Source organism: Lissotriton helveticus, chromosome 12 (genome assembly GCF_964261635.1).
Source record: "Lissotriton helveticus chromosome 12, aLisHel1.1, whole genome shotgun sequence".
Lineage (NCBI taxonomy): Eukaryota > Metazoa > Chordata > Amphibia > Caudata > Salamandridae > Lissotriton > Lissotriton helveticus.
The window spans coordinates 166728244-166750367 of NC_136073.1; the positions used below are offsets into that span (position 1 = coordinate 166728244).

Here is a 22124-nt window from a genome sequence, read left to right on the forward strand (position 1 = left end):
AGGCAGTTTTGTTGAGGATGCCAGCCAACTCCATCCATCAAAATCTGGTTTTAGAGCTGCCTACAGTACTGAGTCCGCCTTAGTCGAAGTCTCTGAAGCTATTTGAGACTGTTTGGACTCTGGTGGAAGTGCAGCTCTCATAATGCTGGATTTGTTGGTGGCATTCAATATCGTTCCCCATGCACTGCATTTTGGCTCTGTTGGCAGACATAGGTATCTCTGGGCTGGCCTGGAGGTGGCTGAAATCCTTCATTGAGGGGCGTTCGCAACAGGTCAGGCTCCCGTGTTTCTCATCTCCACCCCAATCTGTGACCACGGGAGTGCCGCAGGGGTCCTCTTTGAGCCCCCTGCTCTTTAATATCTAGGTCACTCCTCTGGTCCAATTAGCGGAAGAGCGGGGTGCCAAGATCGTTGCTTACGCCAATGACACCCAACTTCTGTTTACCTGGGGTAAATCGGAAGTTTTCTACCTTGAAGGCGAAAGAGTGTCTGACAGTTGTTTTCCAATGGCTCTGAGCTGCCCAACTCAAATGTAATGAGGATAAGTCCGAAATCCTTCTTTATGGAAAATTTCCCCCCCGGTTCAGGGAATCTCTCTGGCCGTCTGACTATCCTATGCCGTCTTCTTCTGGACTACCAGTTAAAAATCTGGGCATCTGGTTCGACGAGCAGTTGTCCTTCTCGACTCAGATTAAAAAATTGGCTGGGAGTTGCTTTGGGATATTAAAGTCCCTCAAGAAATTCCTTCCACTGCTACCAAGGACAGCGAAGGAAACAGTGACTCGGGCACTGATCCTTTCTCGTGTAGACTATGCCAATGGGCTGTATCTGGGCCTTTCGGACTAAAATTGCAGGTGGTCCAGAACGCAGCGGCTAGGCTGGTGCTCAACATTCCCATTAGGAAGAGCGTCAAGCCTCATCTGCGTATGCTGCACTGGCTATCGGTTATGAAGCGCGTTAAGTTCAAGGACCTGGTCATAGCACATCGTGCTTTGTATGCTGGAGGACCCACATACCTCAGGAAGCGCTTTGCTTTCTACACGCCTGCCAGACATTTGAGATCATCATCTAAGCTGCTTGCACAGGTTCCTTGTGTGCGTCTTCAAAGAATGGGGGGCAGATCCTTTGCCGTGAGGGCAGCCACTTCTTGGAATTCCTTGCCCTTTTTGTTGCGCTGCATCCGGGAGCTGGGGCAATTTAAGAAACAGCTAAAAACTTTTATGTTTTAATTTCTTCTTAACTGGCACCTCATTGGCTCGTGCCGGGATACTCCCAGGAGTAGCTGTGCGTGTTATAAAAACCCATAACATAACACACATTAAACACGGAGCCTGACCACTAACACTCTGGATCAAAGCAAGGGCCACACAACCTTGGTAAATTTGCAAAGATTGATTTCAAAATGTATTCAGTGTTGAACCCAAGCAGTGACATATGGGATTATAGAAAACTTTATTTATAGCACATAAGGCTCCTCCTATGGTCGACATCCAAAGTACAATTATATTTATAAAAGCATAGGTTTTCAGCCCATAATCTAAACTGCAGAATGAACAAAATGTAAATTTAGCATAGATTCCATCCCACAAAATCACGTTTAAATGCTTGCTTTAGGCCCTGCCGTGACAAAACGGAGCCTGATTTAGAGCAAAAGTGACAGAGTACCCTGCACACCAAACTTTAGGTCCTCCTGCCTCCTTTAGAGATGGGTGGACCAAAAGCATTCCGTCAATGCAACCTGAACTGGCTGTCGGCGGCCGCAATTTAGCATGGATGGGGTAAAGTCTTTTGCCTGTGACCGCCAGGGAAAAACCTGGTGATGAGGTACAGAAATAAAAATGAAGAACACTTTTTTTTATAGTAACAAACTCCTGCTTTGGGAATTGCTTTCTGAAAAACAAAGATCCTGAAAAAGGTTAATGGATGGCAGTTAAGACAGACTACAGCTGTCCAACAGATTTTTTGTACAGTGAAAGGAATCGCAGTGACTGTGGTTCCTTTCAATGTACAGAGAAGGCTGGGCTGGCAGTCATCTCTAAATTTGGCAAATGGTGGTCATCAGGGTGGCAGAAGTAATGTCCTTCCCCACCCTGAGAGACGTGTGCTCCATCTGCAAACCATAAATCAGCCCCTCAATTTTGAACCCAGTAATGACTTCCTATCAGAATCCTTAATGCATGTAAAGAGACAAATTAGTCAGAACAAAATCTTCCAGCACTTAAACACATGGTCTATCATGCACCCTTATCAACACAAAAACATAACATAAATGCAAACAAAAGTCACAACCTACTCTCTACCGTAACCCTCACTGTCCATTTGACAGCCAGGGCTCAGTTGCGTAAAATGGCTGCCTCAGTCTTAAAAATCAAGAAATTGGTATCTCTAGCAATACTTTCAACTTCAGACTACTCTAGATTCAGTGTGCATTATTCCGCCAACTAGTGTTTGTTTTGATAACAACACTCAGTTGTCCAAAAATCAAAGATTTCTGAGAAACAATACGTAGTCAGTGGCACTCATGAGAACATAGACAAAGCCAACAATTCATCTGCCAGTTTTCAGATTTATTGTTTTCTCACAGAAAAGTGTAGTCGAGTTCAAGAAAAAGAACCATGTGCCAACGCGCCTCCCGGGGGAGGGGGTAGGGAACCGGATGAAAATCTGAGATATTTTTAAGCAGAGGCCATGCTTTCAGATACAGTGCATCTATTCCCTGTTCACATGCTGTGCATCGACTGTAAAACAATACCCCTTGTGGTGATGGGCTTGAAGGAACAAATTCATTTTAGTATTACCTTCTCCACCGTGACTTCATTAAACATCTACGCTCTAATGTTCAATTAACATGCGGGCAAACTATACATTTGCAACTCTGCATGCGTCTGACAAGGAAATATTTCTAAGAAAAGCAATTTAAATTGTTTTGTTCCTTGAAGAATTCACTCTAGGCATACAAAATACCTTTCTGACAGCCCAAAGAAGAGCCTAACTGAATGGACTCCAGAAGTCCTTGTGGAACGGTTCAGTCTGCAACAGGTTTCAACATCTATACAGCATGAGAGAGTTGGTGTGATTCATGTCAGGGTTTAGGCAAATCAATTAAACAGAAGTGCCCTTCAAAATCTGCAAAGTGTACTGTTGCTGATTGAGGTTCAAGAAAGAATGGTAATGCAACTATATGATTAATATGAAAAAGCAAAACCTCTGCTGGATAAGTACATACATCCACCCTTATCAATGCATGTTGATGTGGCTGCATGATAACAAGTGCTTGGATTTCATTCATTATTTGTAATGAAGGACAGCTAATGAATTCACTTTGGGCCAATACGTTTGAGGAATTATATATGGATAGAGTCACCCAGAGATTGCATTAGGAAGGTCACGATCGACTTCAAGCAGGATATGCGTGCAGTAACGGTTATACTAGTTTTAATCCTTCAAAAAATAAACAACAATGCACTGACTGCAGAACTGGTGAGTTGAGTGGGAGGGACGAATCCTTGAAGAGATGGTATACCGATTTAAAAAACTGCTCAGCAGGCATATCCCAGCTTACAGCATAAGGTTCAGCTACCTCTTATCAGTGTGTCTAAAGCCACAGACAGCAAGTAGCAACGGGACTTAGAGTTGGGCACTTGGGGACATTCCAGAGCGTCGACGTTTATGCAAATGACAGATGCTACAATCGGTCTGGTGTGTTTTCATGCTCGCAACTTTAAAATAAATTGGTCTCTAGTTACTATTCCAACTGAAAGTTCACAAACTTATCAAAACAATCAAAGCTATTTCTGCGCACCAATCTCCAAAGTATAGGGTGCCAATTCAGATAAAAGGAAAATGGGAGAAGGACCAAGCTACCAGAAGTACTAGGCTAATGAAGTAATTTCTAAGAACTGGTAATGTCTTCATCGCTGCTCCTGCTAAGCCTTTCGAAGAAGGTCTTATTTTAGGGTGCTTGCTATAAACATATGCACCCTTTGACGAAGCGTCCCAACGCAACGAAAAGAGCAAATCATCAATAACTAAAAGGTTCTTAATATGGCAAACAGATTTGTTTTCATGCAGTACTGCATATCATGCATCTGACTCTTCTAATTGCTCTAAATAACAGATGCACCTGAAAGATGCGCGTTCTTCCAACACAAGCAGAAAATATTCTGAATGTGTTTCAGTGTAGCAACATGAATTTTCCTCTGAAATTGCTGTTTGGGTTTCGCCTGCCGAAAGGCTGCGCTCTGCGCAGCCTTTCAGCGCAGGTGAAATCCTATGTCGACACTAAGCAGTTCGGGAACGTCCCACGGCTCTCATTGGCTAGCTCCATAAATGGAGGCTAGCCATTGGGTGCCGGATCTGTCCGTCAAGGCCGGACCAGATTCGGGGGCGTTCCCGAGATTTTTTCCCAGGGCGGAGTTACGTTTTTTCCCGTTCCCTCCCCTTTCACTGAAAGTGAATTCAGATGCGCTGTCCATTCCCCCCCCTCCGTGTGCCTTTCCGCCCCCCTCGCTGTCCTGTGCACGTTTCCCGCCGTCCGTGTCCTCTCCCGCCCCCTCCCGCCGTCCGTGTCCTCTCCCGCCCCCCTCCCGCCGTCCGTGTCCTCTCCCGCCCCCCTCCCGCCGTTCGTGTCCTCTCCCGCCCTCCTCCCGCCGCCCGTGTCCTCTCCCGCCCCGTGTCCTCGTAGGTGCTTGTTCTTTAGTGCCTACGAAGACACCCATCGTTGAAATGCTGGTGCGGTTTAGAAAACATGTTGATGAATGAATGATTGCAGAATGTACAAAGGCCGCAGGAAATCGGCAGACTTTCCTCGAGCTAGTCCAATAGGAGAGAGGGCACACACGTTAGAGGAAGATGGAAGAGACGTGTTTGCATTAAATGTCGACATTCTGGTGCAAAATTGACATCTTATGAAGTGCTGGGCCTGTGTACTTTTTATCATGCATATTCGTGATATTTGTATGGTTCGTGTTTCTTAAGATGTATATTTGTTTTTCCTTCGCGCTTGACTGCAGTGACGTCAGCCGGCTCTGATTCGCTGACCATATCACCTGATTTCCTGTAACCGTGACTACGGATTTCTCTCTTCCCCCGGCCCCCTCCCTATTCACCCCGCCCTGCCATGGCCTCATTCTGTGAGACAAAGGGAGGGGAGAGGTGGGGCCAGGAAAGAGCTTTAACGAAAACAAACCCCATGAAGGGAAAAAAAACACATAGCTGACACCGTGCAGCTGGCCCATCTGTCCTTCCGTGGATTGCTTATTGTGCTAAACCTTCCCCTCGCCCCCTCTCATCCCTCCCCAGGGAAGGTGCCGCTGCCTGCCAGCAGCCTGGGAATAGCGCCCTTCGTGTGGGCTGGTCCTGATTGCGTTTCAAGGAGAGTGCGGCATGCGTCTGCATTTTTGTTGTATTTTAAGCAATACTAGGCAGCGGTCGAGGTGCATTTCATTTTGCAACACACTCAAGTCCCGTATAAGCACACATATGTGCCAGATAGTGGCGTGTGCTGCAGTGCACCCCCCCCCCTGTTTTTTCTTATCGCACATACCACGCCCTGAGCACGCACTATGCCGTAGCTTTACAAATGGAGAATTATGTGTATGAAGAACGATTGATCGAGCGTTGGGGACCCTCGGCAGCGGATGTATATATGATCACACATTTTATATCATGGTTGCAAACATGCTATTTAACCCGAGTCGGGAGGGATACGACCGATTTTTGAAGCCAAACGTCTGTATTTTGGTGTCTCCCTCCTCAGATTGCTGCTGCTTCCATACAAGTCAATAAGGAAAATACATTCTCCCGATTATTGCGTTTCTTACTACGCTTTTCCTCTTCTAAAATGTTGGCATGTATGTGGTTTCATTCCTTGCTCGTTCAGTGTTTCGACCACTCTCATTGACATGGCCGAACAGGAGGTGATTAGATACACGTCGTTTCCTTTGAGGTTCACATTACAGCGACAGCGCGGCAGCTGCTGCTAATGCAACAAAGTGAAATGAATAAAGTCACTTACATCCTTTGCTTACTTTAGGCGTCCGTGTGCGCTGCTTTCTTTCTGTTAATTTAATGGTTTTATTTTTCTTTGCACGTGCAGTTTCAATGAGAGGTTTTTCCATTATGCAGCTGGTCCCCTGATTCTGGACTGAGGAGTAAATCGAGGCTTTGGACATCAAAGGTGCTAATTGGTGGATGGGTCAGTGATATTCTAGTTCCTAATCCTGCGTTCCTCCTGGGCAAGGTTAAGCTAATGGCAATGTAAATGACAATGCCCATTTATTTATCTGTTTTCAAAACCAACACATAAATACAAATTTTGTCATTTACAATGCCAATAGCTCAAACTTTTCCAAAGGCGAAACCATTGCATTGTAAATGCTTGTTTTCATTCACTGTCTTCAGTTCAGGGCAATAAATCTGGACCGGGAAATTTAAAGTGATCAATGTTGTAAGTCAAGGTCAAGCACACATAATAGGAGTGGTCTAAGTATAGGAACAGAATGGAAAACCAAAACGTCATCCATAGATCCCTAAATACATTAAGACAAGTAAAACTTCGACAATAGAGAAAGAAAAAAAATACAGGTAGTTCAAGCGATTACAAGAAAATTAAACATTTTTTAAAAAGTGTTAATTTGGGCACGTTGGGAAAAGATGCACCTCAGAAGTGAGCAGAGGAGGAATGGAGGGCCACAGGTTTCTCCAACGAGCTGCTCTATGTTGGCCTACATTTTTGAGTGATGGCTCTAACCTACCAATCCAAACCATTATCTGGCGGAATCCTGAACCAGTCAAGATGATACACTCGAGAATGTTCACATACGACTATCTTTCTCTAACTGGATGCTGCCCACCTCTATGATAACTACAGATTGACTCTTACAGAGAGGACACTAGCTCCACGTCGACAAGGCTTTTAACTGTTGGAAGGTGCAGTCCATGGGCCTTTGCTAATGTTCCTTCTTAACTCGAGTGAAATCACATTCTACCGCTGTGCACTGTTGCTGGAAACACTTTCCAATTTTATTTTTAAATAAAAAAAAAAACTTAATTTTTTCTTTTCTTTTTTTAAACAAAACTTTCATACGAAAATTCAAATTAAGAACCTTTCCAATTTCAAATGTGTACTTTACATTGATACATTATTTAGTCATGAATCATTGTACAATAAAGTTGAGATCACACAGTGTTTACATTTACAATCATGAACATTAAATCCAGATTCCATTAAGTGCCCAATGCATTTCGAGCCATGAAGGGCCCTTCTTCAGGGGCCTGACATTTAAACAAAATGAAAGTAAAGTGTGAACATTGATTTAATATTTATGTCAGCACTTACAAACATGCATGGGCCGTCTATTTCTTGTTGCATTTTCATGCATTTATATACACCTCAGTTTCTAATGGGTGGAAACTTATATGTAAAAAAATTATAAATGAAAACTGTGCTTAAGACACCACCACCAAGCCAAAGATTTCCGTGTTCAATGACAAACAAGGCTTACCCTATTCTCTGTGGATTCTGAAAACACTCCGATCTACAAAATACATAATACACTGCTTTCATATTTTTGCTACTACTATGGGATCCACTGTAAACCTCCACAAAACCTGTATTAGGTACTCACCTCCATCTCAACCTCAATCTCAGGGAAGCTCTATGATTGTCACTGCTCGTCTCTCTGTTCTAAACATGGAAATAAGTGGAAAACGTTCCACACTCGATACAACCAGATTATGAACCACCACTGTTTTCAAATAACATTTCTAAAGAGCCTTTCAACATACCTCTTAAATCTCTTGTAGCTGTTCTTCAATAACCCAGTTACACCTCCACGACAAGGCTCCAAGGAAGCTACTCCGAAAAACGCTCAAATTCCAAACGTGTGCCGCCATCTTTACGTACTCAACGCTCGCCCACAGCCAATCGCTGCCTACCCTGAATCTTCCCACGTGACACCAAGAGCTGGAGCGTGAACTCGCGTTCCTCGGCTCGCTTCCAAATACTTTCCTGGAATTAAGTAGAACGCCATGTTCATCCTCCGATGACATCCAGCCTAACACGGCCGTCTTCACTTACAACCAAATATCCATGTGAGCTGGAGCGCGAACTCGCGTCTCTCAGCTCAACTTCCTCACTCCTTCCCCAAACTACTATGAACATAAGAAACAGACTATGACCTTCTGAAAACATAAGCCGTGAACCACGAAAAAGTGCCCAAACGAAAAAAGTCAAAGGAAATTTCTTTGGAAATAAATGCAAATCAAAAATAAAAATAATAAAAAAATAAAATAAAAAATAAATAATTCCATTGTCCTAGACATTGGTGCAAATTACTAAACCAATAATTATTGTATTTTCTTCTTTAACCAGAACCACACATATCACAGCTCAGGTGAAGAATCACATTATCAGTATTTTTATAGAAAACATGAAACATCTATTTTTTCGTTTAAGCCCTTTGGGTACTGGGTTTCTAGCCTCTTAATCCAATAAGTTTCTCTTTGAAGGAGGGATCTAGTAAGATCCATTCCTTTATGTTGCCTGATTTTTTCCACAAACTGAGAACTGCAATTGGGATATGCTGTGTTTAGCCTCCATCCAATGTACTGCTAGTGTACTCTTGATGTTTCGGTTTCTTATCGTGCTTTTATGTTCCGAAATTCTTATTTTTAATTTCCGTTCTGTTTTCCCTACATATAGTTTCCCGCACAGGCACTTTATTTAGTAAATCAGAACGCTGGAGTTACAATCTGTGTCATGAAAAAGTTCTATGGTTTTCCCTGTTTGTGGATGGTGAAGAATAGACCCAACAATCACATTGTTACAGTGGACGCAATTAGCGCATTTCTTCATGCCTTTGTACACTTTTTCTTGATCCTGGTTGGGTTGGGTCTTAAGGATTTCTTTCAGATTCTTCGATCTTGTGTATGCAAAAATTGGTTTCAGTGCGTAATTTCCATGAAAATCACCTTCATTCTGGAGTAATTCCCAATGGCGGTTGACTATATTCTTAATTTTTTGTAGCTGGTGGAAAATTTAGAGATAAATACATGTCTTTCAATCAATCACCTTTTTCGGCTTTTGTTTCAATAGATTCTCCCGGTCATATGCTCTGATGCGATTCCTTGCTTTATCGAAAATTTCACTGGGCTAACCTCTTTCTGTGTACTTTTTCTGTTGAATGTCCAAATGTTTATCCAGGTCTTCTGTGTCGGAACAGATCCTTTTAATCCTCAAATTGGGAAAAAGGTAAATTTTTCTTTAAGTTTTGGGGATGAAAACTCTGAAACAGAGCGTTGTTAACATCTGTGTCTTTACGGAAAACTTCTGTCTTTATTCCTGTTGCTTCTATTTGTTTTGCTACACCCAAATAGGAAATCCGTGTTTCACTGATATTATGAGTGAATTGAATGTGTTCATCATATTGGTTAAGTATTTCTAACTGTTTTTCCAATGTTTGTCTGTCTGATGTCCAAAGGACAAAAATATCATCAATAGACCTGCAGTATAAAGCTGCATTCTCTGTTCACACTTGATCAGTGTATATATGGTCGAACTCAAATTTTGCCATCAAAGTGTTGGCGTACGCAGGGGCCCCTGCGAATCCCAGCGATGTACCATTTTGTTGCAAGAAAAACTTCTCTTCCCATTGGAAATAGCTGTGATATAGACAGAAGTGCAGTATTTCTAAGATGAAAACTTTATCGGCTCTGATGGTAGGTTGACACAATAAAGCCCATTCCACAGCTTCCAGACCTGACTGATGGGGTATGGAAGTGTCCAAAGATTGTACGTCTATTGTACATAACAACAAGTTTCTGTTCGTGGAAATAGTTTGAAGTTTCAATAAAAAATCATTGTACGATGGCCACTGTTGTACAAAGGGTTGAAGAAACTGGTCTATGTAGTGCCCAAGAGGTTCAAAGATGGTTCCGCACCCCGTCACTATTGGTCTCATGGGTGGGTCACGTAAATTCTTGTGAATTTTGGGGAGCATATAGAGACGTGGTCTCCTCGGATGTTCTACTGTCAGAAATTGTTTAGTTGCAAGACAGAAACACTCAAAACATTACAAGAAAAAAAGGACATTTTAATTCAGAAAGCAGAAAAAGGAGGAGCTATTGTTGTGATGAACAGGAGGTTCTACACGGAAAAAGTGGAGGAACACGTGACAGATATTACTACATATTTACTTCTAGACAGGGACCCAACAGAAGATCTTAAAACAACCCTTAAAAGTATTCTGGAAAACTCTTTTGAATTTGGACATATTTCGTCAGCAACTAAACAATTTCTGACAGTAGAACATCCGAGGAGACCACGTCTCTACATGCTCCCCAAAATTCACAAGAATTTACATGACCCACCCATGAAACCAATAGTGACTGGGTGCGGAACCATCTTTGAACCCCTTGGGCACTACATAGACCAGTTTCTTCAACCCTTTGTACAACAGTGGCCATCATACGTGAAGGACACCAATTATTTTTTATTGAAACCTCAAACTATTTCCACAAACAGAAACTTGTTGTTATGTACAATAGACGTAAAATCTTTGTACACTTCCATACCCCATCAGTCCAGTCTGGAAGCTGTGGAATGGGCTTTGTTGTGTCAACCTACCATCAGAGCCGATAGTTTTCATCTTAGAAATAATGCACTTCTGTCTATATCACAGCTATTTCCAATGGGAAGAGAAGTTTTTCTTGCAACAAAATGGTACATCGATGGGATTCGCAGGGGCCCCTGCGTACCCCAACACTTTTATGGCAAAATTTGAGTCCGACCATATATACACTGATCAAGTGTGGACAGAGAATGCAGCTTTATACTGCAGGTTTATCGATGACATTTTTGTCCTTTGGACATCAGACAGACAAACATTGGAAAAACAGTTAGAAATACTTAACCAATATGATGAACACATTCAATTCACTCATAATATCAGTGAAACACAGATTTTCTTTTTGGATGTAGCAAAACAAATAGAAGCAACAGGAATAAAGACAGAACTTTTCAGTAAAGACAAAGATGTTAACAACGCTCTGTTTAAGGGTTTTCATCCCCAATACTTAAAGAAAAATGTACCTTTTTCCCCAATTAATGAGGATTAAAAGGATCTGTTCCGACACAGAAGACCTAGATAATCATTTGGACATTCAACAGAAAAAGTACACAGAAAGAGGTTATCCCAGTGAAATTCTCGATAAAGCAAGGAATCGCATCAGAGCGTATGACCGGGAGAATCTATTGAAACAAAAGCCGAAAAAGGTGATTGAAAGACATGTATTTGTCTCTAACTTTTCCACCAGCTCACAGTCAACCGCCATTGGGAATTACTCCAGAATAAAGGTGATTTTCATGGAATTTACGCACTGAAAACAATTTTTGCATACACAAGATCGAAGAATCTGAAAGAAATCCTTAAGACCCAACCCAAACAGGATCAAGAAAAAGTGTACAAAGGCATGAAGAAATGCACTAATTTCGTCCACTGTAACAATGTGATTGTTGGGTCTATTCTTCGCCACCCACAAACAGGGAAAACCATAGAACTTTTTCATGACACAGATTGTAACTCCAGCGTTCTGATTTACTAAATAAAGTGCCCGTGCGGGAAACTATATGCAGGGAAAACAGAACGGAAATTAAAAATAAGAATTTCGGAACATAAAAGCACGATAAGAAACCAAAACATCAAGAGTACACTAGCAGTACATTGGATGGAGGCTAAACACAGCATATCCCAATTGCAGTTCTCAGTTCTGGAAAAAATCAGGCAACATAAAGGAATGGATCTTACTAGATCCCTACTTCAAATAGAAACTTATTGGATTAAGAGGCTAGAAACCCAGTATCCAAAGGGCTTAAACGAAAAAATAGATTTTTCATGTTTTCTATAAAATACTGATAATGTGATTCTTCACCTGAGCTGTGATATGTGTGGTTCTGGTTAAAGAAGAAAATACAATAAGTATTGGTTTAGTAATTTGCACCAATGTCTAGGACAATGAAATTATGTATTTTTTATTATATTTATTTATTTGCATTTATTTCCAAAGAAATTTCCTTTGACTTTTTTCGTTTGGGCACTTTTTCGTGGTTCACGGCTTATGTTTTCAGAAGGTCATAGTCTGTTTCTTATGTTCATAGTAGTTTGGGGAAGGAGTGAGGAAGTTGAGCTGAGAGACGCGAGTTTGCGCTCCAGCTCACATGGATATTTGGTTGTAGGTGAAGACGGCCGTGTTGGGCTGGATGTCATCGGAGGATGAACATGGCGTTCTACTTAATTCCAGGAAAGTATTTGGAAGTGAGCCGAGGAACGCGAATTCGCGCTCCAGCTCTTGGTGTCACGTGGGAAGATTCAGGGAAGATTCAGGGTAGGCAGCGATTGGCTGTGGGCGAGCGTTGAGTACGTAAAGATGGCGGCACGCGTTTGGAATTTGAGCATTTTTCGGAGTGGCTTCCTTGGAGCCGTGTCGTGGAGGTGTAACCGGGTTATTGAAGAACAGCTACAAGAGATTTAAGAGGTATGTTGAAAGGCTCTTTAGAAATTTTATTTGAAAACAGTGGTGGTTCATAATCGGGTTGTATCGAGTGATACGTTTTCCACTTATTTCCATGTTTAGAACAGAAAGACGAGCAGTGACAATCATAGAGCTTCCCTGAGATTGAGGTTGATATGGAGGTGAGTACCTCATACAGGTTTTGTGGATGTTTACAGTGGATCCCATAGTAGTAGCAAAAATATGAAAGCAGTGTATTATGTATTTTTTAGATCGGAGTGTTTTCAGAATCCACAGAGAATAGGGTAAGCCTTGTTAGTCATTGAAAATGGACATCTTTGGCTTGGTGGTGGTGTCTTAAGCACAGTTTTCATTTATAATTTTTTTACATATAAGTTTCCACCCATTAGAAAAGGAGGTGTATATAAATGCATGAAAATGCAACAAGAAATAGACGGCCCCATGCATGTTTGTAAGTGCTGACAAATATTGAATCAATGTTCACACTTTACTTTCATTTTGTTTAAATTTCAGGCCCCTGAAGAAGGGCCATTCACTGCTCGAAATGCATTGGGCACTTAATGGAATCTGGATTTAATGTTCATAATTGTAAATTTAAACACTGTGTGATCTCAACTTTATTGTACAATGATTCATGACTAAATAATGTATCAATGTAAAGTACACATTTGACATTGGAAAGTTTCTTAATTTGAATTTTCGTATGAAACTTTTGTTTAAAAACAGAAAAGAAAAAAATACGTTTTTTTGGTTTAAAAATAAATTTGGAAAGTGTTTTGTTTTTTGAAAAATATTTGTATTGATTTTTACAGTTTGTTTGGAAAGCTTTATTTGATCATTAAATGTTTACATAAACACGGTGTACACAGAAGTATGAACATATTTAGCATTACTTTTCCAGCAACAGTGCACAGTGGTCGAGTGTGATTTCACTCGAGTTAAGAAGGTTCTATAGGCAGGCACGGTAGTAGGAGAAACGTGCTACCACTGTAGCACGCTTATAAAGAAAAGATATAAAAAGTTAAAAAAGTTTAAACATTGAGAAAAGGAGGTGTGCTTCTCCCTTACATAAACCTTTGCTAATGTTGCCATATTTCCCAATGGACAAGGACAGCATCTAACTCCCTGGAGACATTGGCCTAAACTACCTCATAAGAGACTCGCTGGTTGTTTGCTGCTGGAAACAGCTGTCTCATTCTCCCAAGTGAACAGTGAAAGAGCTCTAACCACCCGAGGGCTCGGAAAGTCCTGCACTAATCACACTAGGTATGGCCCCTAAGCCGCAGACAGCAATACATGTGCACACTTTTCAGGCATTATGGTGACGGGGTGGGTGTTCCACTTCATTTCAGACAGATCAGGTTGGTTGACCAGGCTGCTTTCCAAAATACTAAGTATTAACATATTCATGAGATCTATACTCTCTGAATTAATTAATTGATGCACGATTAGAAGATGTCAGTGTTTGTATTTTAGGCCTGGAGTCCCAACTACAAGCATTAACTAAAATGAAGGGTGGGATCAGTGCTTCCACCACTAAACACATACTCACACTTCCAAAATACTTGTCAAGTAGCTCCACGTATCGATGAATGACTTCCAAAGTGATAAGCTCATTATCCTGGCCCTCAACTGCACAGCAGAAATATAAACTGGCGTACCTGCAGGAAAAGACATAAGAGAACAGTAAAAGAGCAACAATGAGTGCAAATTAGAGATTCCGTGGCAGCAATCCATTTAATAAAGAAGTCTGTTAAGAGGGTGGGGAAATACGAAGAGGCACTGAACAGAGGTAGCTGTTAGGGGCATTAAAAGGTGCCTGGAGAAGTATGGTGCCAGCCCAGTTAAGACAATCCTCATATTTACAGCTCTCCTTCACTGTAAGAGATTGAGTATTGCGCTAGCCTACCTCCTTCTACAACCTCTCCCGAGTCAGCACAAACATCTAGGGCACTACATTCTTCATCCTTTGTGGATAAAGAGATGAGTATGGATGGATGGGGCCCTATATTCACCGCAAAAAAATGCCGAGTTGCCTAAGGCCAGCATCCTCCATTTATGTCGAAGTTTGTAGGGTTCTCCGTGGCTGGTAGCCTTTCACCCCAGTGCATGCAGAACGGCCTTGTGCCTGTGCCTTCTACTTGAAAAGGTGAATAAGAAGTGCTTGGAACTGCCATCTCATTCAGGTGGTGCAGACTTCTGTCAGAATACTAATGGTCTTTCAATGGACACTGAGTGAGGATCAACAGAGGAATGCAACGGGTAACAAACCTTACAGTCTGTCCCCTCTACACTTAAAGGTAATTGTTTACTGGATGTTCCTTAGTTTCTTTGACCCTGGGCTCACCATTACAGGGCTATCTTTACTGGGTGCTCCACACTGTGGCCCTTAGGATTCATACACTACTAAAAGAGGCTATTCATATTGGATGCATTTCTGTAACTTGAGTACTAAGGTAGTTTTCTCCCTCTTACACCTCATTCTGGGCTCTCAACAGACATGGGCAGCCTTTAGGGGTCACACTAGGCTGGGGATGTCCCCTCTAATTCATGAATCTTCTAATCTAAAGCTCCAAACGTCCCTGCTGGTGCCTCCATACGCAGTACAGCGTGCATCCCATAGCTCTAACATTCTATGGCGTCATCCTCATTAGGGGTTCTCTAAAAGGCTGGACTTCCACCTTGTCTCCTCTGTTGTCGAGTTGTCTGCACCTCTAAACAAAATAAGCCAACTCTACTGCATATGATATTATTAAAAGATGCCCCAGTGCTTCGTGGTCAATGACCAGGCCATGTGCATTGAATCTAGTCCTCGCCTTGTTTTGTGCTGTAATAATGTGGAGGACAGACAGCAGTTTCTGAAAAAAGAACAGTTACATCATCTGTCCATGCTGAATAGGTGGACAGTGGTTTATGAACACGGCACGCTCACCGGACACCAAAGGAAACAGAGTCAAATACACAGACACGAATTCCAGAATAAATACAAATGTGCTGCTCAATCAAAGCAAACTTCCTGCAAACCAGCCCATGACAAACACACAGGCATCTCTCGGTTCAGAATAGGTAGTGAGATTTGTTTCTTTCCTAGAAATGTTCAAGGCCAGTGCACGTTTTATGAACAAAGGGAAGTCTCGTCCTCCCTGTGCTTTCTAGTCAGTCAATGCGAGTAAATACACAGTAACTCATAATGAGAAAGGACAGCCCCGCCTCCAGTGCGGAAAAGGCAACACTGTGTACTTGTGAGGAATGGCCCAGGGCCACACAGGCGTGCAGCTCTGTATGAACAAGTCCAGCGCCAGGGACGGGTACACAGACGTGCACTAGGAGCACCAAACCCCCTCTGTAGTATCAGCTCACCTCTTGTACACGATCTTCAGGTCCCGCCACTCCAGGAAGCTGCACATCTTGGGTTTGCGCGCCAGCACCACCTGCATGAGCTCCCGCACCAGCTTCTTCTTCTCCCGGTCCGAGATGGCCACGTACCACTTCTGCAGCCGCAGCTTGCCTTGGCGGCTGAACAGCAGCATGAAGCGCATCTAGAGGGGACGAGGGGCACACAGACTGAGATCGGGGTCACTGCAGAGGGCAAACAGTTAGGCGCAATAGGGACAGGAGGACAGTTCCGGGTCACCGACAAACCAGCACTCTTAGTCGTGGGCACAGACTGCATGAAATCACAGGGCCGCGGAAGGGAGAATAGCAGATATTAGAGTACGTGGGAGGAAAAAACGTGGGCTAGAGAAAAGTTACGCATCTACTACAGTAACTTGCCGCATGCTTCACTTTTTATCACGACGAATTCGTTATATGAGAGACTAGCACCACCTGGTGGCCAACACCACAAAAATGTACTAAAGCAACGTGATGAGGTAAATCAGACCCCCAGGATATAGCGGCATGGATTAGCAAATTTAGCGGCACAAAAATGGAAATTTAGCGGCACAAATATGGAGATTTAGCGGCAATTTTGCGGCATTTTATTTGGCCATTTTTTCTACAACAAATACAGATAACTTTGTTTTTTGAGTTAATTAACAACATGAAGCTATATATATTTGCTTTAATTACAATGTACACACTTTGGGGCAGATTTACAAGCCCCTTGCGCCCCTTTTACACCACCGTTGCATCACTTTTGTGACGCAGCGGCAGCGCAAAAGATGCGCCATGGTGTGGGGTACTTACAATGTGACGCATCTGGGAGATGCGTCCCGTTGTAAAGCCCTGTGCCATTTGTGGCAGGTGTGGGTACCACCTTCTGACCAGTCGTGTTCCTTCCATCTGCAAAGAAGGACGACCGTTCTTAGTTTCATCTTTCATCTATGTGCTCCAGGTTTTTTAAAACTGACTTTCCAGAATATTTATTTGTTTTGTCCAATGGTCCTCCGTACTTCCGAGCGCGCTCCTGCTACTCCATGCCATTGAGTCCGTCAATGTGAAGTGCCTAAAGCTGGGTCGAGAGAGGGTAAATACTGTGATGTCAGCAGGCTGTGAAATGCTGCATGAAAAGCTATCAGTTCTGCTCCCCCTGGCATTTTAATGAATGGGCGTCGTAGTATCTCTCTCTCTGCCTCGTTTCCCCTCCCATATCTTCCAAGCTTTCCATCACAGTGTCCACGTTCAGTAGTCTGTGTACTTCAGTTCAGTAGTCTGTGTACTTCCGGCCTGTGACGTGCCATGCCAGGACCTGCTGTCCCGCACTTGTCCCTGCCCCCTCCGTCATTTGTTGTCCTATCCACCGCTGTCCGCATCAGGCGTCTTCCAAAGCCACTAATTATAGAATGCAAACAAAACCTGCACGTGAAGGGCGCCGCCGAGTGAAATTCTCAAACTCCGCCTGACCTGCCTGACGTTGGAAATGTCATTCCTCATGCTGGGTCACGCTGACACATTTCCACTGCTACGGCACCTTTTACGGGAAGGAAATGTGAATTTGCGGTGAAAGGGGAAGTTTAAAAAAAAAATTACAACTCGTTCTCTTTAGTACCGACTAAGCCTTGTAACCTTTTAATCATACGTTTACAAAATAACCACAAGGCGCGTAACCTGCGGTCTCTTGCTCAGGTGCCCGGGCCGGGGGTGTGCATGAAAGTTCCCTCGGATGCCTTTGTTAGGCCTTGCTCTCCCCTCTGATGCCTTTGTTAAACCTTGCTCTCCCTCGGATGCCATTGTTAGGCAGGGTTGGGATTGATTGTCTCGGCTGACGTGCCTTCTTTGTAAATGAACCGTGAAACTGGTAAGGGAGGGGGTTTAGCTATTATTTTTCGGGACACCTTTCAGTGTTGCAGTTCTTGTCATCCTATTCCGGACTGCGAAGTGTCTCTTTTGCGATGGATTTCTCCCCTATTAATACGTTTTCAGGAGTACTTGTATACCGCCCTCCGGGACCCCTGGGGGATTTCACCTCCAATCTCCCGTCAATACTCGCCTGTCTTACAACCACACCAGCTAATTTCACCCTGTTGGGTGATCTTAATATCCATTTCGACGACCCTACTAACACTATTGCGGGTCACCTGCTGGCTAGTCTTGCGGCGCTACAGTTAACTCAATTAGTGACAAATCCAACTCACCTAAAAGGCCACCTCCTTGATCCTATCTTTAGCAACTGCTTGGAACTAGTTGTCCATACCCCCTCCCCAGTCCCATGGTCGGACCATTACCTGATCCCTTTCACTTGGAGGGTCCCTAAATCTCCTCCACCTGCACAAGCCCACTCCGCTAAGCGTAGGAATTGGTCTAAACTGCCGTTGGAGGACTGGATGTTGACCCTGGTTAACACCAGACCTCCTGACAACCCAGACCCTACCTCAGCCAATGAGGATTTTAACTGCTGGATCTCCAATTCCTTAGACATGGTACTTCCCTTGAGCACCGTGGACCCTAAGTGAAGTGCCAAGACGGCTCCCTGGTACTCCCCTGCACTTCGGGAATTAAAAAACAAGTGCAAACGTCTTGAAAGGAAATGGAGATTAGATTTCTCCCTTGTTAGCAAAAGCAACTACAGACTCATGCTTAGAGCGAATAAAAAGGAGATTAAAATGGCTCAATCGTCCTTTTTCGCTGAAAAAATCAACACAGCGGCATCTAAACCTAAAGAAATCTACAGGATAGCAAAAACCCTTCTAGAGCGCCCAGAGCAGTCTTTAGACCCAGGCAATGCACAAGTCCGCTGTAATGATTTAGCAGAATTCTTCTCGGAAAAAATTCAAATAATTTACTCTGCTTTCCTGTCCCCTTCCCCTACCGTCCAACTCCCAAATACCTTGACCTCCGTCACTCATCATACAGCCACCATACAAGCCTTCCCGCCACTCAATCCCAGCCTCTTAAACTCCATATAATACTTCAGGTCAAATCAGGCTTGCCCAAGGACCCAGCTATCCCATGCTCACTGCAAATGGTCAATGACATCATTCTCCCCACAGTGCTTAACCTACTGAACTCCTCGTTAGGTTCAGGTGTGGTTCCATCACCCTGGAAACGTGCGATGGTTAGGGCCCTTTTAAAAAAATCAAATCTCAAACAGTCCGAGCTAAAAAACTATAGGCCCATTTCTTTGCTCCCTTGGATGAGCAAAGTATTGGAAACACGCTAATGCCACCTTGGTAGATTTCATCGAATCCAACCATCTACTCGATGTTTCCCAAACTGGCTTTCGTCCCAGGCACGGAACAGAAACCGCGCTATTGGCAGTGACGGAGGAGGCACGAAAGATCTTGGACCAGGGAGGATCAGCGGCCATAATCCTCCTGGACCTCAGTGCCGCTTTCGACACTGTCAACCACAGCACACTTATTTCACGGCTTTCTGATATCGGTATTGCGGGCACGGCCATTTCTTGGCTTGAATCGTTTCTCACGGACCGCTCCTTTCAGGTGTTTGAGGGCTCTTCCATCTCCCCAAGCAAATCTCTTCCTTGCGGTGTCCCTCAGGGCTCATCTTTGAGCCCCACATTGTTTAATGTCTACATGGGGCCACTAGCTGAGGTAGTTCGTCCATTTGGCATCAAAATCATAACATACGCGGACGACACCCAGCTGGTGGTCTCCCTCAACCAACCTGACACAAACCCGGACAATCTTAGGACCTGCTTGGAAGAAGTCTCAAACTGGATGACACAATCATACCTGAAATTGAACGGTGACAAAACCGAGTTAATGTTTTTAGGCAATCCCCCCCATTGGCTCTTAGCTCGTTCTGGCCCCCTTCTTTGGGTGCGCCTCCCTTACCTAGGGAAAAAAAATCAAGAGTCTGGGCATATGGCTCGATAAAACCCTGAGCTGTAATGCCCAAGCCACCAAACTTTCGGCAACCTGCTTTGGCCTTCTTAGGTTAATCCGGAAGATCCTCCCCCTACTACCTTTTGAAGCAAGGAAAATAATGGTTCAGGGTCTAATCCTATCCAGATTGGATTTTGGAAATGCCCTGTACCTAGGTGCCCCCCAACTCACCCTTAACATTCTCCAGGTGGCGCAGAACGCTGCAGCCCGGACTCTTCTTCAAATTCCCCGGCGTCTTTCAATAAAGGCCGGTTTGCGTACTTTACACTGGCTACCAGTAAGGCGCAGAATCGAGTTCAAGGCCCTCTGCATTTCCCACCAAGCCTACTGGAAAACTGGTCCCCTCATAAACCATCCTCTGATTACCCCTCATAAACCGGCAAGACATCTCAGGTCATCTTTCTCTTCACTGGCCACAGTCCCTAGGATTAAAAAATCCAGAAGTGGAGGCCGTTCTTTTTCTTATAATGCCCCTAAACTTTGGAACTCCCTCCCCCTCAACCTACATTCAGAATCTAATCTACTCCGTTTCTGCAAACAGTTAAGAACTTTACTATTCTCCCACCCTGACTAAACTTCCTTGCAGCCAGCTTGCAGAGTCTGTAGCGCTGGGACGCCTCAGGGTAACCATCGCGCTTTATAATTCTTCATTTCATTTCATTTAATTTCACATCATCATGTGACATGCCGAGGAGCACCTCATGAGGTGGTCTGCCATAGTTGTGAGCAGAAACCAAGCAGGCGAGAGGCTGCTGTTTGACCCTGTGAGAGAGACCCCTTCACAACCCGAACCAAAGGGTTATCATAGAGCCAGTATCACCAAGAGCGACGACCACAAGCTGCAAAAATGGATGCCCTCACCCTCTGCATGACTTCCTATGCAAAGATGTCTGGAAACCCTGTTTGGGTCCACCCGATCTGCACAAGTGTGCGTACGTTCACTCCACCGCAACAACCTCTTGCTGCATAGACTTTAACAACATCACTGCAAGACTGCATGTCCCCCATAGAGGTTTCCCACCTCTACCAAAAGAGTCACTCCGAACACTGCAGAGACTCTGAATGCTCCATGGGTCCCTGAATTCTCAATGTAGGTTGTGTATGTGGTAAAATCATTTACATTTTTATCACTGTAACCCTTAAACCATGTAAGACCCTTCCCGTTAGCTTAGAAGGTGGCAGAATTGCATAGACTGTCAATCCCAAAGTATTTAAACGTCATAAAATATCTTGGTTACGACGTACGTTTAGTTAACATAAAGTAATTCCTTTTTTCTATAAAGGAAAGCACTGCAGGGACAATTATCGCGGGTGACACTTGTGCTGTCTTAACTAGACTTTGTGCCCACACCAACATCCAAGCGCAAGCCTTGATGGTTCAACCCACCTGTATCTGAAAGTTAAAGCTTAAATAGGAGGCCTTTCCGATTTCAGCGAGTTTGCAGCATTATCTGGGTTGTGTATTTCATGGGACAGGGACAATCCTTGTTACTAAGAATGCCCAACTGGACCCGCAAAACTGGCCTGAAAAAATGTTGGAGACCCTAGTGACAGAGCAGTTTTAGGAAATGCAAGAGCCTATCCAGTTGGTCACATGCAGAAATGTCTGCAGGAACTGTTACGTGACGTCAGAGAATTGCCCAACTACCTCCAGTAAATCAGGAGCCAAGTGGGCGTTTTACTCTCTGGACGACATATTTACGTTGCTTTGCAAACCCTAAACTTATTTTGAGCGAAGCTAAACAATCCCTGCAGGAAATGCTTAAGGAAAGTTAGGTGCTGCTCAAATGCAGAGGCAATTAACTGCTTGGAGAAGGGCAGAGATGAGAGCAATGACAGACGTGGTCTTTCAGGCCAAACAGTTCCTCTCAGGACTCACAGGGTGTATTGGTTAGCTATGCACCAGACTACGTTCCAGCACCAGCATAAAGATGTGTGAACGAAAGCAAATAGGTGCGTTATTGGCATCGCATTTATTGACTGCTTCATTTTGCAAAGAAAGCGTTTAGAAGAAGAGTTTATTCTGGTCACCGTTATACACAAACGACTTCTGCACAATTTCAACTTAATAAGCATACAAGTAAGGTATCCGGAACGTCAGATCAGAGAAGGGCCTTGCTTTTTTATCGGAAGCCTATAAATAGAGACGGTGTCGCCCGTCTTTTGAAGGTTTTCTAGTGAATGACTCCTATTCCCAAATCATCAGAATGCACCTGCTTATCCAGAGTAGATCTGTGTCTATGCAACTTCGCAGGCAAGACCAGCTCTTTCTGAGACATACACAATAAAATCAGCCCTGAAGGCCAC

The 22124-nt window shown here is 43.6% G+C and overlaps 1 protein-coding gene across 5 annotated transcripts in view; it reads right to left on the reverse strand.

Moving 5' to 3' along the window:
- Nucleotides 1-22124, reverse strand: part of AP1S1 (adaptor related protein complex 1 subunit sigma 1) — a 98117-nt gene that overhangs the window by 37190 nt on the left and 38803 nt on the right. For all 5 annotated transcript variants that reach the window (XM_078668551.1, XM_078668552.1, XM_078668550.1 and 2 more), the window contains 2 exons: nucleotides 15892-16070; nucleotides 14084-14192 (listed from right to left, as the gene is read on the reverse strand). In XM_078668551.1, coding sequence (XP_078524677.1) covers nucleotides 14084-14192; nucleotides 15892-16070 — 288 coding nt within the window. The remainder of the gene's footprint in view (nucleotides 1-14083; nucleotides 14193-15891; nucleotides 16071-22124) is intronic.